General features: G+C 47.5%; 1 protein-coding gene across 1 annotated transcript in view; it reads left to right on the plus strand.

The window, feature by feature from the left end:
- The window catches only part of LOC147732521 (carotenoid-cleaving dioxygenase, mitochondrial-like), a 457961-nt gene that overhangs the window by 414566 nt on the left and 25735 nt on the right, over positions 1–17660 (plus strand). The window contains exon 10 of the mRNA XM_086957054.1: positions 2788–2970. Within this exon, the coding sequence (XP_086813180.1) occupies positions 2788–2970 (183 nt within the window). The remainder of the gene's footprint in view (positions 1–2787; positions 2971–17660) is intronic.

The following is a 17660-nucleotide window of genomic DNA, read 5'->3' on the forward strand; positions in this document are numbered from 1 at the left end:
GCACTGAATCGTCCGGGCCGAGGGTTCAGGCCCTAGGATTAGACGGCGAGGAGGCTGCCATTTTGATCAGTCTGGGCCGTCTGGGGGAGGGGGCCAGCGAGGGCAGCACGGGCCCCGGGGAGCCCCACAAACGGATCCGGGAAGTGCAGGCAGGTTGCGGGTTGCCTCCGGCAGTGCGGGACTCCGATGGCAGCTGAAGCAGGCGGATGCGAGGCGGAAGATGGAGGGGGTCCGGAGCACTCTTAGGGCCAGATGTAGGTCGCCAATTACCAGCCGGTAACGGCCGATTTTGTCCGTTAACGACCGGTATTTGGGATTTGGCATGTAGGGGGCATTTTATTTACAGAATCTGTACATTTACCGATTCGGTAAATTTACAGAATCTGTAAAATACCGAATCGGTAAATTTACCGATTCTGTAAATCAAGATGTAGGTGGCACTGTAATCAGTGCCACAGGCCCTTAAGAGTCGGTATTTTACCACACAATCCTATTGTGTGGTAAAATACCGAATTCAGGTGTGCATGCACATCTGTGCCATGTGACACACAGACATGCCCTTAGGGCATGTATGTGTGCCACATGTCACACAAGCCTGTACTTGGGGTGCTAGAGGGTGTCAAAGTGTCACCCCCCTGCACCCTTGCAGGATTCGGTATTTACCGATTCGGTAAATACCGAATCTGTATTTCCCATTGATTCCTATGGGCTTCAAGGCCCATAGGAATCAATAGGAAATACCGATTCGGTATTTACCGAATCGGTAAATACCGAATCTTACAGATTCGGTAATTCTAAAATAAGAATTACCTACATCTGCCCCCTTCCTATTTACCTACTCTTAAATACAGATTCGGTAAAATTCGGTATTTAAGTAGGTAAATAGGAATTACCTACATCTAGCCCCTAGAGTCCGACCGCCATCTTGACGCCTCAAGCCACGCCCTCACTACTACCCCATATGTGATCCTATTAGCCAGCCAAACCCTAGAATGCAAAGTTTTTCTGGCAAAAAACAGGGTTTGCTAAAGTGTTGAGCATAATAATGAGAATCCTGGCCACACTGGTACATACATTCCACCTTATTATTTTTGTCATGCTACAATTACTGTACAACGACATCAATAAACTCTATTAACTGACTTATAAAATAGGTAGTTCTGATTGATACTTCGACCCACAACTTCCTCATCTATTAAATCTCCTACCATTGCCAGATTTGATCCGGAAATGTTGAAAAATATTGAAGGAGCTGTAAATCGCTTCACCACAGTGCTCTGATGTCAGATTAATTTTTCCTGCATCTTTCATTGCTAATCCAAAGCTGCCCTCCATTTCAAAACCTTTTTCTCTTGCTCTTTTTTTAGGTGCAGTGCTTATATGCAGTGACACTGAAGAAGGGGTCAGAATGCCAACATTGCCATTTCTGGCATTTCAAGGCCTCTTCTTCAGGTTCACATGATGCCTGTCCTTTGTGTCTGGACCCTACACGCACATTGGTACCCCCCTATGTCTGTGCGTCCTCGCCTTCAACATTAGTAGAAGGCCCATCTATGGGGTTTAACAAGCATCAGCACAGGTTCAGAGCTGACTCCTGGGTCAGGTATGGTGAAGCGAACTCTCTCCAAGGAGTGAGTTGCTCTGCCTGCAGATTCCCCGCCCCCTGCCTTCCAAATCTGGAGTGTTACGGTCGACCTAATAAAGTTTCAAGTTCGTTTTTCCACTGCATAATTGCGATCTTTTGTCATTTTTGTCTTGTAATCTAAGGGTGGGGGACATCAGATAGAAATCAAGGCAGAGCCCTAAAGCAGTGCCATATATGGCTCAGTGATGTTACATATGGGGAAGTACTGGAGAAGTGTTTTAGCCGCGGTGCCACCTATCAGCATGGGAGAGCTTTTCTGGACCCAGTCTGGGGTCTGTAGGAGAAGTAAGAGGTGAGGAATCTGCAAGTAGATAGAGCATCCACCAGAAACTTTTATTGCACTTAGGTATCTTATTCAGCAAAGAATATTTTGATGTTCTTGATATTTTTGTTGCACATGAGTTTGTGACATTGCAGTCACTGTTTCTCCCTTTCTTCATACTATTTGTTTATTTTCTGTATGTACGCCGTTTACAATTTATCTTTTGTTGGATTTTGAAATCACATATTTTCCTATATTTTTTGTAAGCATTTTTACTTGAGCTTTCCTCCATTTAATGATCACTTGTCAACCTCTGAAATGTAGCGTGAAATCATTTCAAGGGAGGAAATAGTCTTTCATTTTTTTGCCAGTCTAAAGATTTAAAGGCTACATTATCAGCTTGAACTAATGCAACATGTTACTTTTTCATCATTGCTGCAATAGCATATGTAAACGCCACTATTCTTGTCTCATGCTGATGTCATCTCCTGCTTCATAGATTGAAGGCATTTCACAAAAAATATAAAAATAAGGTAAGTAGTGTAAGATTTTGATTGTTAATGCTAGTAGGATGTATTTACCAATAAAGGATACCATATTGTATTTTCAAAAACTTTACTGTTCATTTTAAGTTAGAGATTTTAATATAGCCAATATTGCTGTGGAGATCCTACTTACACAAATATGTGGACATTATTCTGAGTTGCAACCTGAGCTAAACGTTTTGCAAGAATAAGCAGTTTAATAAGCAGTTTAATTTGGAAGGGAGCAACTTGAAATCTCAAATTTTGTAGATTCTAGCTTAGTCATGCTCTCTAGACAAGCATGTGAGACAACAAGATTTGCTGTATGCTATTATGTTTTTATACTCCTCTTGCAGGTTTGGTGTACTTATGAAAGCCTACATGATGATACAGTGGAAAAAGTGGGTGGCGTGGAGTTTCCCCATATTAACTACTCCAAGTACAACGCAAAAAAGTATGACTTCTTCTATGGCTGTGGTTTTGGGCATATTGCGCCAGATTCCTTAATAAAGATGGATTTAAAAACCAAAGCGATGAAGGTAAGAGCAATCATAGAATCAATAACACATAAATGAAAATGAGTAACTGTAGGTACTATTTTCAGAATTCATGGCAGTACATCTTGCCTGGAGCACACCGAAAAGATAATTATCCAAAGCAGTGGTATAGGTATGTTGACAACAGTCTACAATTAATAGCATAGATAAAAAATAAATGTGTTTTTATTCTAGTCTTCAAGAGATCATGTTTCTAGTTACATAAATGTCAATATCAGACGAAGAGGCATACACGATAAAGTTAACATATGGACAGACTCAGCAATATATTATTGCAACCAAACATTGATCCAGTAGATTTCTTCAGACAATACAGCCATCTTTCTCTTAAAGACCGGTCTCTTGAAGACCGGAATAAAAAGAAAATTAAGCCTACGCTACTGATTGTGAATGAGTATGTCAGCGTGAAGTATGTATATTTGAGATTTAGGGACAGATTTATATTGTGACTGATTGGCCCGTTTCTCCGCCGGTGAAGTAAATTGCTCTTTTGCCCAGATGAAGATGCAACCCATCAGATTTAGAAATGACTACCAATAACTGCTGTGCCAGTAATTTCTTAAAGCATCGCCAGGAACCGATGTCACTGTGGTTCCTGTCAATCCTTTTTGCTGTTTGGTGCAGGGCTCCGTCAACACCAAACTGTTTTTTTTTATTTTCAAAAAGAAAATTCCGAAGCAGGATTTTCTTTTTAAAATTAGGACAATGCCCCCTCACCATGGGACCATGGGAGCCATCGCCCATGGTGAAGGGGGTATTTTATGTTTTTTACCGTTCCTTACTGCCGGGGTTTGCCTGGTGGTGACGGCTCGATAAAAATGGCTGTATGTCCAAATTGGATGGACTGACATGTAGCCAATTCTCCAATGGACATTACTTATTTGGGCTGTCAGAGATATTTGGCCAAGGCAGTGGTGGAGTATTCACCATCATGGCTAAACAATGCTCCGCTCGCATTTCAATTGGGTGGGCGAATCACTGTGTTGGCGTGAAGGAACACCATTGCTCCTGTGGGAGGGGGTATAGGCTTAGCCCTGATTGGAGTCTGAAAGATGTGCTTCACCTCGTATTCCTGTCCAATGTGAGGGTGTACATTTGGGGCTGCCATCTGCTACTAGCAATAGATTCGGGGTAACCCAATAAACCCTTGTAGGCTTGGGCAAAATGGATAATTGAAGTAGAGAGTGGCTACAAGGGATTTTGTTCATTGACTAAGTACATATAATTTGGCACGTGTCAATTCTGGGGTTCATAAAGCAATTAAACCCATTTGTATCCATAGGATTACTCATACATTCTGAAGTTGTTAAAAAAAACATTCAATGAAAAACAAAACAAGGAGAAATTAAAGAAGCCCACAGCAAACTAGTTAGATCTGAAAAATCTTATATTTGAAAAAATCAAAGGATATGAATCATGGGGTTATATAGGAATCAATCATTAGGTAAAAAGTTATGAATAGCTGTACATATAAATTAACTGATCAATTCACAACATATCATAAACTCCATTGATAGATGAAAAAGATCCGATTCATAAATGTAAAAAGGTTTCTTTCAGTGCGCAAATGCTGAGGAGATGATGTTTTGTTCGACGTTTCGGTCTTCCTTGTTGGCATCTATAAGACCATCATCAGGACTAGTATTTTTCACAAAGAAAGCCCCTTGGAAGAACTGAGCGCGAATGCAGCTGGTCTTCAATTTGAATATATTTTCAATCCAGAGGATCTGCAGTAGCAATAATGTTCAGTCGGTGCTACAGATGTTTGTTGATTTTACTGGTAATCTTGGTTAGGAAGCCGGAGTCGTGGTATATATCGCATGACACAGGGCCTTGTCAGTTCAATCCTTCGCTGTCTCGAGTTGAAAGCAGCAGAGGCTGGGGGTCACATTACAAAGGCAGCTGGCCATAGAAGTTTCCCTCTTGAGTAGGGAAGAGGTGTGCCGCCGCGGCCAGGGCGACTGCCGCTGGAACTGGTGCCCACAGTTAAATCCCCGGCACCGGCGGCAGGTCAGCCCAGCACCATGTGACTCTAGGCAATAGCTTGCTTAATCTTCCAGACGGCCCCCAGCGCTGGGATGCCTCTGGGTAACTTTGCGCTTTACAAATACTGGATTTACATTTTTTTACTTTGTCCATCCAGGGGGGAGGAAGTGTGACACCTCCTCCCAGGATGTGCCTTGTTTCTGGTCCCAGAGAGAAGAGGCTCTCAACCCATGGGTCCAGAAACATGTCTGGTGGTGGCAGGCTGCTACAGCCAGTCTGTGACCACACCACGGTTCATAGGTTTTCAGGGGGCACTCCTGAGGTGCCCTCAGAGTACATGGTATAATATATCTTATACTGTCATCAAAGTGAGTTTATTTAATTTATTGAGAGGCGTACTTTGGAAACGAACACTCCTGGGTTCAGAGAAGCAATCCTGATGCTGGAGAACACGAGTTGTCGAGTTTTCAGCCCTTGTACTCTCTATGGCTTTTCTGGCATTTACAATATCTAAGAATGGATATTGTAGTGGCACATCTGCTTGTGCAGATTGTAGGAAGGTACCTCCTGACTATGGTTGCCCCCAACTTTTTGCCCTGTGTTTTAGCTGGTTTTTGACATAGTCGACCTGGGACCCTGCCAATCAGGACCCCAGGCCTACTGCTCTCTCTGTAAAATGGATTCCAGGCACCCTAGGTGCATTTCCAATTGGTACTGGGCCACCCTATCAGACCCTGTAACTCAGGGCATGGGTGTACCCAGGGCTGCCAGGGGCTGCAGCATGTATTATGCCACCCCTGGCTGGCCTCTTAAATTTGACACAACTGGCTGCATGACAGCTGGGGCAAAGTCGTGTAATCACCCTTTGCTATAGATATAGTATACCTATATCTAACCCTAGAAATAGACACACAGATTCCTATCAGTCACTCCTATGGCAGGCCTTGACAATCCTGAAGGCAGAGTGCTTGGAATCGTGTGAAATGGTGCTCTGGCATGAGCTGAGCCCGTTTGCAGCTTGCGGAACCAAGTCCTAATAGCTGTTCCATGATAACTCTGTCAACCATCGTAGGGTTATTGTCCAAGCGCTTGTCGGGTCGCGCCTGGACTATGCAAATGCCCTTTACCTAGGACTCCCTAAATACCTTGTGAGGAGACTTCAGGTAGTCCAAAACTCAGCTGCCAGGGCTATTTATGGACTCCCTAGACGAGCCAGTGCCTCTAACTTGTTGAAGGAACTGCACTGGCTCCCTATAGCCAAGAGGGTTCTCTTCAAAAGCCTGACGTTGACCTACAAGGCCCTTCATGACTCAGGCCCTAGGTACATTAGGAAGCGCCTTGCCCTCTACAAACCGAGCAGAGCGCTGCGATCTGCTTCCTTGTCGAAAATGGTCGTTCCGTCCATTAAGCGAGCTAGACAAGGGGGGCGTTCTTTTCATTACCTGGCCCCGTGCGCTTGGAATGATCTTCCTATTTCTCTTAGACAGGCTCCAAGTCTGATGTCCTTTAGAAAGGCATTAAAAACCTGGCTTTTCACTAGTTAATTTTGTTGTTCCCTTTTTCTGCAGTTATGTTTCCTTTCCTTAAAGGACTTCTTCGCCAAAGCGCCGGGACACTCCTATTGGAGTAACCGTTGCGCTATAGAAGAACCCAAATAACATAACATAACATAACATAACATAACATAACGCATACCATATACTCTTAAGTGCATTATAATCCTCGCGGTTAAATGCTATCTTTGGTATTGCTTTATCAAAACATGTCGAGTAAGGTGTCATACGAATTGGAATACTAACCCCTCGCCAATTCTGGCGACGGGGTTAGCATTCCACCCTTCTAGAGGGACACGACATGTATGTAACTGTGAACCCCGGTTAAAGTTAAACGAAGCCTCAGCTCCACAAAATGGATGCTGCCACCACAGACACGAGTCTGACCTCCTGCTGCTGGGAGTCCTTCCAGCGAGGAGAGCTTGGACAAAGGGTTTCCTGTCCGGGGCGGTGCTAGCACCATCCCAGACAGGGTTTTGTGTATCCTGGGTAGGCAGGGCTTTTCAGGAAGGTGACTGCTGAGTGGCACCCCGGTGCTCACTATGCATAGGCCGGTCAGAACCAGTTCCAGGGGCACACCAGCCCCTGGCCTGGGGGAAGTCTGGCATGGGAGAGGGGTGTAACCACCCCCCTTCCTAGTCCCACCCATAGGCAGGACCTAGTCACCGGGTCAGCCCCTTTTCTTAGTATAAAGATAGGAGCGGGCCCTCTGTTCAAATTAGATCATCTTTGGAATCAAGACACGACTTTCTGCGAAAGGACATCAAGATTTCTTCTTCAAGATTCTCCCTTGTGACTAAGGAGTAGTCACCCTGCATCCGCAGGCACCATCTTAAGAACACTGCGGTCTGCTGCAAGTCCTTCCTCAGGAATCCGACGACACAGCTCGACGAGACCCGGCTTCCCTGGCACCTCTGACCTCTACTCACCTCTACAACCAAGCTGAGAACCGTGAGTGCGACGAGACCTCGAGGGGCCGACGATCGCCAAGACTGCACGACTTCTTTACAGCAAGCCCACCGAGTGTTCCACTGGTGAGTGCTTTGGGGTCCGAGAAGCCCCGACCCTAAGCAGCTCCAGCACCGAAGATCAGCCCTCCAGCATCTCCACGATCTGCGCGGGGCCCTTCTGCTTTCTGCTGCTCACCGCGTTGTTTGGCTACTAGCCGGCTGGCTAGTGGCCTTCTTCACGACGCCCGACGACATCACTGCTGTTGGTCTGGTTGCTCCAGACTGGCCCTTGCTCCCTTCCAAGAGAGGAGCACCCCGGACCCTCCTGGTCCACTCCAGACGCCATTTTAGGTCCACCGCGTGGGCTTGAATTTGCCAAGGCTTTGTTGCCCAATCCTGGGTCCAGCGACGCCGACAGCTTCATCCATCGTGGGACAGCTCGCTCCTCCATCCTGGTCGCCGACAACGCCTCCTGGTCCGTGAGATCTGCAGAGCACAGCGTCACCCACTCACCTAGCCGAGGTGACTACCATCCGGTGCCCTCCTGGTGCCACCTGACTACTGGCTAGTAGTCTCGAACTTGGTCCCCTCTGCTTTCAGGTATCGTCCATCTTCAAGATCCAGGCTTGGATCACTTCGAACTCTCTTCACTGGTCGCCTGCCAGCATCTTTCTTCCAGGCTCCTGGTCCGTCTACGAGGATTCCCGACGTCTTTTGAGACATATGCAGCTGCAGCCCCTGGGCTAGGTAATTTCGGCATTTTGGTGCCCCAGCATAGCCTCACTATCCAAGGGTCAGAATCCACTTTCGTTTTCCTCCTACCAGGTCGGGTTCGCCCGAGAACACTAACTTTCTGAAATCTAGCTACCATAGACTTTGTCCCGCATCCCGCGTGAGAGTGCACACTCTGCACCCGAGTCCCCTAGGCCTCCTAGAAGTAATCTGAAGATTCTATAGTCAAGACCTAGCGATTCCAAAGCCTATTAGTACTGTACTTACCTGCTAGTAATTTCGCATTCCACTTTCAGAGTATATGGTTTTCCGTGCCCCTCGGGCATTTGTATATACTGTGCTAACTTAAGTATTTTCGTAAGAGTTTTGTGTTGTGCTTAGTACCCTGTCCTCATAAAGAGTACAGGGCTGTTGTGATTCTAATAAATACACTGTTTATTTTCATAACACTTGTGTGGTCTCCATTCACTTGGTGTTCAATGGGTATATGTGTGGTATAACAGCTGGCTTAACACGCCCTCTCGAGTCTTTAGCCTTAGACTGCTCGTATCCACGCTACTAGGATAGCTGGTCTATAAGGTTGACTTACAACCAATCATCAATAAGGGTTGTCTGGACTGATACATAGTGTTCACTAGAATAGTGAGCACTGCATATCAGGCCAACTTCTCACATTGGTGAGCAGCGGTTGGGATTTGAGCTTGCTGTTGTTTTACCACACGTATCCTAAGAATATCTTGTTGAAAGATCACATAAGTACTTTAGGTACATATAACTTAGCTTAGAATACTCTGAGTTTTACTGAACCAGCTGTTGCAGCTCCTCAAGGCTTAGCACACCTTGGCTGCAACTCTTAGCAAGGGATCAGTAGGCAAACACATAGTGTAGGTAGGTGCATCACTTACACCACACTAGAAGCATGTCTAACCTCGGAGAGTCTACTGAGACCCCTCTGGTGGTTGAGGACCCTCCACAGGCCTCTTCTAGATATGCAGCCCTTACCTTCCAGGAGATGAGACAAGTGTGTACCTCCAGGAAGCTAAAACAGGGGTCTAACCCCACAATCCCATTTCTGATTGGTCTCTTAGAGACTTATGATGCCAGAAAAGCTGAGAAACTTCTTAGCTCTTCTCATCCAGAAGGGGACATGCCAGCCCTAGAAGGAACCAGAGGTGACCCAGATCTCATCCATCTCTCAGGTGAGGAGGATGATGATCAGGAGACATCTGGGGATGAGGCAGACAAAGGTCCAGAAATAGTTAGTCAGCTAACTAGGACAACTTAAGCAGGCATGAGAATGGTACTAGGAGACCCCTGGGACCCCTCTCAGGCCAGCTTAACATTGGGAGTGGACGAGTTAGGTCTCTATCAAGAGGCTCTAACAGATCCATTTAAACCAATGGCTCTCAGGCCTCTGCTCTGAGGAGGATGACCTCCCCTCAGAGGAGAATCTATGAAGCCAAGGAAAGGGAAGTCAAACTGAGGATTGAAAGGGAAGAACTTGCCCTGGCCAAAGAGAGACTTGCCTTTGCTAGAGAGCAAGAATTATGTGGGCTAGAGCCCACTGGTGGCAGCAATATACCTAGCAATAGGGAAAGGAGTTTTGATACAAAGCACCTGAATAAGATAGTGCCCCCCTTTAAACAAGGGGATGACATCCACAAATGGATAACTGCTTTGGAGAGGGCCTGCACTGTGCAGGGTGTTCCCCAAAGTCAGTGGGCAGCTATCTTGTGGCTCTCCTTTGAAGGTAAAGGTAGAGATAAGCTCCTCACTACTAGAGTGGAGGATGCTAACAATTACCAAGTCCTGAAGAATACACTGGTTGATGGGTTTGGTTTAACCACTGAACAGTACAGGATGATGTTCAGAGACACCCAGAAAACTCAGTCTCAGGATTGGACTGACTTTGTTGATTGTGCCACTAAGGCTTTTGAAGGCTGGCTATTGGGTAGTAAGGTTACTGATTTTAAAGGATTGTACAATCTAATTATGAGGGAGCAAATCTTAAGTAATTGTCAGAACCAGTTATTACACCAGCACCTGGTAGACTCTGATCTGACCTCTCCACAGGAATTGGGTAAGAGGGCAGACAAATGGGTCAGAACCAGGGTCAGGCCTAAGAACCAGGGTGGTGACCAAAAGAAGGAATCAACCAAGCCTCAAGAGAAGGGTGGGGATAAATCCACAGAGAAGACTTCCCCAGGGCCCCAAAACTCCAACAAGGGTGGTGGGTCCCAGAACACTCCTTCAGAACAGAAGAAACCTTATTGCCATACCTGTAAACAGGTGGGCCATTACAAAAGTGATGCCAGTTGCCCTAAAAATAGCAATAAGGGAAATATACCTCCAGGTAATACTCCCAAACCTCCTGTTACCACTAGTGGTAATCCCCCAGGTGGTGGGAGTGCCCCCAAGAATGTGGTGGGCATTACTTTGGGCAATCAGGAGGACTATGGCCTAGCCAGGTCCCCTAACAACACTCTTGTCTGTGAGACTGGCATGGGGTTTGCCAACTTCACTACTGGACCCCACATTTTGGGAAAGTATAGACAAGAGCTCCTAGTCAATGGTCAGAAAGTTGAGGCATTCAGAGACACAGGGGCCAGCATCACCATGGTGATTGACCATCTGGTCCCCTCTGCTCAACTGACCCCTGGTTTCAGTTATCAGGTGACAGACATTCATGGAGTGAAAAGAAGGCATCCCATGGCAGTAGTCAAGCTCAGCTGGGGTAATATCACAGGGCCCATGAGAGTGGCAGTGACAGATAACCTACCTGTAGATTGCTTACTGGGGAATGACCTGGAACTCTCAGCATGGGCTGAGGTGGAGCAAGAAACTCACTCCAGAATGATAGGCCTATCCAGACAAGTTAGTGGGGTAGTAATAGCTACAGCTCCAGTCCAAGCACCATTCCTCCCTGAAAAGGTTGGAAGGGCAGTGGTAGCCACTACCCAGGCTCAGACAGACTTTCCAGAACAGGATAGGAGGGCTGTGACAGTCACAGCCCAAACACAAACTGAGTGCCTTCCGGTCTCAGCCTCTACTCAAACAGATAATAGTGTTGTGAAGCCTGAAACTATGGATCACTCCACTCAAACAGAGAGTATTGAGGAGGAAGAGAAATCTCCCTCTCACCAGACTTTAGGCAAGGATCAGCCTCCTCAGGGAACTGATCTGACCCCTTGTGAAGGAACTGCCCCAGAGGTAGTCAGGCCTAGCCTGGCAGAGCCCCTGATGTCAGTGGACCCTTCCAAGGTGGGGCCCAGTCTGGAGCAGGTAGCCTGCCCCTCTCTACCCTGCCTCAGTCAGCCCAGGGCTGTAGAGGTCAGGGAGGCCAGTGGTGGACCCCAAAGGGCCCCCTGTCCAAAAGAACTCCTTAATCAACAGATTAGGATCACTGAAGCTGGTAAACCTAGCCAAGGGAGAATAAATCAGACTCCTGAGGGATCCCCCTTAAAAGTAGTTAGGGACCTCCCACAGCTGGACACTGTTGGGCACAGCCAAACCTGGGGCCTAAAAACCCCAGACCTGACCTGTCCCCCCAGTAGGCCAAACAGAGGGACTCAGCCTCCAGCTTTAGGTAGCCAGAGGCTGACCCTGAGAGCTCAGTGCATCTCAGCTAAAGAAAGAAAGGCACACATGGTGAATGGTGATTGGAGGAAGTTGAGCCCAAAGGTAGAGGAGCCTCACTTCAGTACTCCATCCCAGCATCAGCCTTCTTCTTTCCCAAGACACACCAAAGACAGAGATTCCCTATGGTGGAGACCCTCAGATACCCTTAGGGTGAGGGGTTGCTTAGTGGACCATGACACAGGGGGAAACCAAGCCAGAGCTGGTCCTTCCTTATATGGCCACTTAGGTAATAGAGGCTTACCTGGACAAGGATAGCCTTATCTCCTTTCGTTTGGGGGGGGGGAGGGGTTGTGTAGGAAGGTACCTCCTGACTATGGTTGCCCCCAACTTTTTGCCCTGTGTTTTAGCTGGTTTTTGGCATAGTCGACCTGGGACCCTGCCAATCAGGACCCCAGGCCTACTGCTCTCTCTGTAAATTGGATTCCAGGCACCCTAGGTGCATTTCCAATTGGTACTGGGCCACCCTATCAGACCCTGTAACTCAGGGCATGGGTGTACCCAGGGCTGCCAGGGGCTGCAGCATGTATTATGCCACCCCTGGCTGGCCTCTTAAATTTGACACAACTGGCTGCATGACAGCTGGGGCAAAGTCGTGTAATCACCCTTTGCTATAGATATAGTATACCTATATCTAACCCTAGAAATGGACACACAGATTCCTATCAGTCACTCCTATGGCAGGCCTTGACAATCCTGAAGGCAGAGTGCTTGGAATCGTGTGAAATGGTGCTCTGGCATGAGCTGAGCCCGTTTGCAGCTTGCGGAACCAAGTCCTAATAGCTGTTCCATGATAACGCATACCATATACTCTTAAGTGCATTATAATCCTCGCGGTTAAATGCTATCTTTGGTATTGCTTTATCAAAACATGTCGAGTAAGGTGTCATACGAATTGGAATACTAACCCCTCGCCAATTCTGGCGACGGGGTTAGCATTCCACCCTTCTAGAGGGACACGACATGTATGTAACTGTGAACCCCGGTTAAAGTTAAACGAAGCCTCAGCTCCACAAAATGGATGCTGCCACCACAGACACGAGTCTGACCTCCTGCTGCTGGGAGTCCTTCCAGCGAGGAGAGCTTGGACAAAGGGTTTCCTGTCCGGGGCGGTGCTAGCACCATCCCAGACAGGGTTTTGTGTATCCTGGGTAGGCAGGGCTTTTCAGGAAGGTGACTGCTGAGTGGCACCCTGGTGCTCACTACGCATAGGCCGGTCAGAACCAGTTCCAGGGGCACACCAGCCCCTGGCCTGGGGGAAGTCCAGCATGGGAGAGGGGTGTAACCACCCCCCTTCCTAGTCCCACCCATAGGCAGGACCTAGTCAACGGGTCAGCCCCTTTTCTTAGTATAAAGATAGGAGTGGGCCCCCTGTTCAAATTATATCATCTTTGGAATCAAGACACGACTTTCTGCGAAAGGACATCAAGATTTCTTCTTCAAGATTCTCCCTTGTGACTAAGGAGTAGTCACCCTGCATCCGCAGGCACCATCTTAAGAACACTGCGGTCTGCTGCAAGTCCTTCCTCAGGAATCCGACGACACAGCTCGACGAGACCCGGCTTCCCTGGCACCTCTGACCTCTACTCGCCTCTACAGCCAAGCTGAGAACCGTGAGTGCGACGAGACCTCGAGGGACCGACGATCGCCAAGACTGCACGACTTCTTTACTGCAAGCCCACCGAGTGTTCCACTGGTGAGTGCTTTGGGGTCCGAGAAGCCCCGACCCTGAGCAGCTCCAGCACCGAAGATCAGCCCTCCAGCATCTCCACGATCTGCGTGGGGCCCTTCTGCTTTCTGCTGCTCACCGCGTTGTTTGGCTACTAGCCGGCTGGCTTGTGGCCTTCTTCACGACGCCTGACGACATCACTGCTGCTGGTCTGGTTGCTCCAGACTGGCCCTTGCTCCCTTCCAAGAGAGGAGCACCCCCGGACCCTCCTGGTCCACTCCAGACGCCATTTTAGGTCCACCGCGTGGGCTTGAATTTGCCAAGGCTTTGTTGCCCAATCCTGGGTCCAGCGACGCCGACAGCTTCATCCATCGTGGGACAGCTCGCTCCTCCATCCTGGTCGCCGACAACGCCTCCTGGTCCGTGAGATCTGCAGAGCACAGCGTCACCCACTCACCTAGCCGAGGTGACTACAATCCGGTGCCCTCCTGGTGCCACCTGACTACTGGCTAGTAGTCTCGAACTTGGTCCCCTCTGCTTTCAGGTATCGTCCATCTTCAAGATCCAGGCTTGGATCACTTCGAACTCTCTTCACTGGTCGCCTGCCAGCATCTTTCTTCCAGGCTCCTGGTCCGTCTACGAGGATTCCCGACGTCTTTTGAGACATATGCAGCTGCAGCCCCTGGGCTAGGTAACTTCGGCATTTCGGTGCCCCAGCATAGCCTCACTATCCAAGGGTCAGAATCCACTTTCGTTTTCCTCCTACCAGGTCGGGTTCGCCCGAGAACACTAACTTTCTGAAATCTAGCTACCATAGACTTTGTCCCGCATCCCGCGTGAGAGTGCACACTCTGCACCTGAGTCCCCTAGGCCTCCTAGAAGTAATCTGAAGATTCTATAGTCAAGACCTAGCGATTCCAAAGCCTATTAGTACTGTACTTACCTGCTAGTAATTTCGCATTCCACTTTCAGAGTATATGGTTTTCCGTGCCCCTCGGGCATTTGTATATACTGTGGTAACTTAAGTATTTTCGTAAGAGTTTTGTGTTGTGCTTAGTACCCTGTCCTCATAAAGAGTACAGGGCTGTTGTGATTCTAATAAATACACTGTTTATTTTCATAACACTTGTGTGGTGTCCTTTCACTTGGTGTTCAAGGGGTATATGTGTGGTATAACAGCTGGCTTAACACGCCCTCTCGAGTCTTTAGCCTTAGACTGCTCGTATCCACGCTACTAGGATAGCTGGTCTATAAGGTTGACTTACAACCAATCATCAATAAGGGTTGTCTGGACTGATACATAGTGTTCACTAGAATAGTGAGCACTGCATATCAGGCCAACTTCTCACACAGATATGCACTCACCTGTGGTAGAGTGCACCCTGATGTAGGGCTGTAAGGCCTGTTAGAGGGGTTACTTACCTTACTTAGGCAGTGCTAGTTGGTATGGCACACAGTTTGCCATGTTGACTTTGGCATTTTGTCTGCACCAGGCCATGCATGCTACAGTGGCTGTCTGCCTAGCCTAGGTGAGAGGTCCCTTGGGGGACCCTCTTCAGTCTCAGTGCCCTAGGCACCCAGGTACCATTTACTAGGGACTTACATGGGCCCTCAAGGCCCAATTGTGGAACTGTTGTAGGTAAAGAACACTGGTACTGGGAATCTGGACAGCAGGGAGCCAGTACTCTACAGTCAAAGTTACATCAATAGCCAGGCAAAAAGTGGAGGGGTACTGCAACAGAACCCCATTTTCTCACACCTCCCATTGAAAAACAAAAGTCCCTGAGGATGGGGTCTCCAGGGCCAGGCCGTGTGACAGACCCCAGCCTCGCACGGCAGAAGGCCATGTGCATTGTAGGGCTGACTGCCTTTGGCGGGGTTGGTCACAGGGTCTGGTCATGCCGCAGGCCATAGACCATGCCCAGGGTGGGATTGGCTGCAAGCGGAGGGGTTGCCCGCAGGGTCAGGCCACATACCAGGCCTTGTGGCCAGCCCCCCACTGTGCATGACCGAGGGCCCTGTGCAGTGTGGGGTTCGCTGCCTTTACAGAGGTTGTCTGCGTGTGGGGCATTGGCGTCTCGCCATTGTGCACGGACCAATGGCTGTGCATGGCGGGGTGTTGGATTTACCTATTGTAATTAACTATTAGTTTACTTAAAAGAGACACTAGAAATGTACTGAAAAAAGTTAAAGTAATATTATAGTTAGGTGTGATAAAAATCTCTTTTTATTAAAAAAAAGTGAGAGTAATGTAATAGTTATATGAATTTGTAAGTGACAACATTAACGTTTTGAACTAAAAATACACAGAAATTCACCAGTTATAGTTGCAGACCTAACTATAACCTGCACCCCCACCGGGGACTGCTTATTACTTCCCATGTGGCATTACCCATGACAAGTACTATGACATCCCTGATGGCATCTCAGATTAGTTTAGCAGTCCCAGGGGATAGGGTCCTCAGGGCATTTAGAGGCTCAGGGAGGAGGTCCATGCGGCCCTCCTCCCTTTAAAAAATGCAGTGGGCCCCAGGGGATTGTGTCCCCAGGGCCAAATACGGCCTGGGGGCTTGCATGCTCTCCTCCCTATAAATATATTTCGGGCCACGGGTTTAGGGTCCTTGGGGCCAAAAATGGCTTAGGGAAGGGGTCCGCGCACACCCCTACCCATAAACCTAATTCTGTTTCACGGGGATCGGATCCCCGGGCCGAAAATGGCCCGAAGAGGGGTCCATGTGCCCACCTAAAAATTCTAAGGGCGTAAGGTTGCGTGACCACCCTCTGAAAAAATAAAAAGCATCTTCCCTGGGGCCCTGGCCCAACCCCAGGGGTTTAAAAAGAAGTGCAGTAGACAATGCTTTTTTTTCTTCTTTTTGCCATGGATTTCCCTACCCTTTGCAAATCTGGGGCAACATTTAAAAAAAAAAACATTTTGACCCCAGACGGGACCCTTCTGAGTCCCCACTATCATGTCTACGGGGTCAGGGTATTCCTACCCTGCCCCCTTGTGTCTTTTACCTTTTTTAGGAATCGGGACTGAGTCCCAAGTCCTAAGATACCTGCCACCCCTTCCTAGTTGAGGTGGTGGCAGCCAACTAGTCAGATCTCGCTTTGAGTTGGTTCCACGAATCCCCCTTGGAGTTAAATATTCACATTTTTTAGCCTTTATTTCTCCATAACTACTGAACGCATTTCCACCAAACTATAAAAAGCAATCTTTCTGGACCAAGATTTAGCTTTGTCAAATTTGGTGTACATCCATTTAGCGGTTTGGGCTGTAAAAGTGCCTACGGTTCCTAGGGAAAAATAAATGGGAGAAACATGTTTTGGGACCCCCTTTTTCTTAGCCCTCACTTGATGGATCACCCTGAAACATCCCATGCGCCAACTAGCCAAAAAAAGAAGCACCTCTGTAGAAGGTTTCATTTTGGTTCATCGAACTGGGCCAAAGCTATTAGCAGCACATTTCTGTGCATGGAAAGTTTCAGGGCGACCTGTCAAGCGGGAGTCTAGGAAAAAAAAGGACGAGGGGGGAAAAATAATGCTTTCCTATGTCATTTCAATTAGAGTCTTTAGACACTTCTGCAGCTTGGACCGCGTGACAGAATCACACCAAATTTGGCCAAAGGGTAGATTTTGTTCCGCAGATCACGCCTTTTTGTTATTTGGTGTCATTCCGGTCAGTAGTTTTCAAGGAAATAAAGAAAAAAGAAATTTGTATATCTGGGCAGAGCATAAGCACAGATCTCATGGTGAGATCTGATTGACTGTCAGCACTTTATCCAGGAAGTGCTGGCAACCATCTTGGGGCCAATATACATGAAAGCATCCAAATGTATTGCATCGTAGTGAATGCCTTATTTTTTTTTTTTTAAACTTTATTGATAGGAAGGAATAGTGGTCAATCAGTTTCATACATTCTCTTGGCAGTTGTTACATATTGTACATTTGAACTTTTTCATATGCGACAAGAAACATTAACGTGATAAGGACTGCGTTACATTAAGCTTACTGAAATTTGCATATATATCAATCGTCGGTTTCTTTGTGTATATTACGTTCCTCTACTACCCTCTCCCTCCTATATGATTCAGTGGTAACATTATTTTTGTTTAATACAGAAATAACAAACTTCCCAACCCCCCC

This window comes from Lissotriton vulgaris, chromosome 2_1 (assembly GCF_964263255.1).
Source record: "Lissotriton vulgaris chromosome 2_1, aLisVul1.2, whole genome shotgun sequence".
In the NCBI taxonomy this organism is placed as follows: Eukaryota; Metazoa; Chordata; class Amphibia; order Caudata; family Salamandridae; genus Lissotriton; species Lissotriton vulgaris.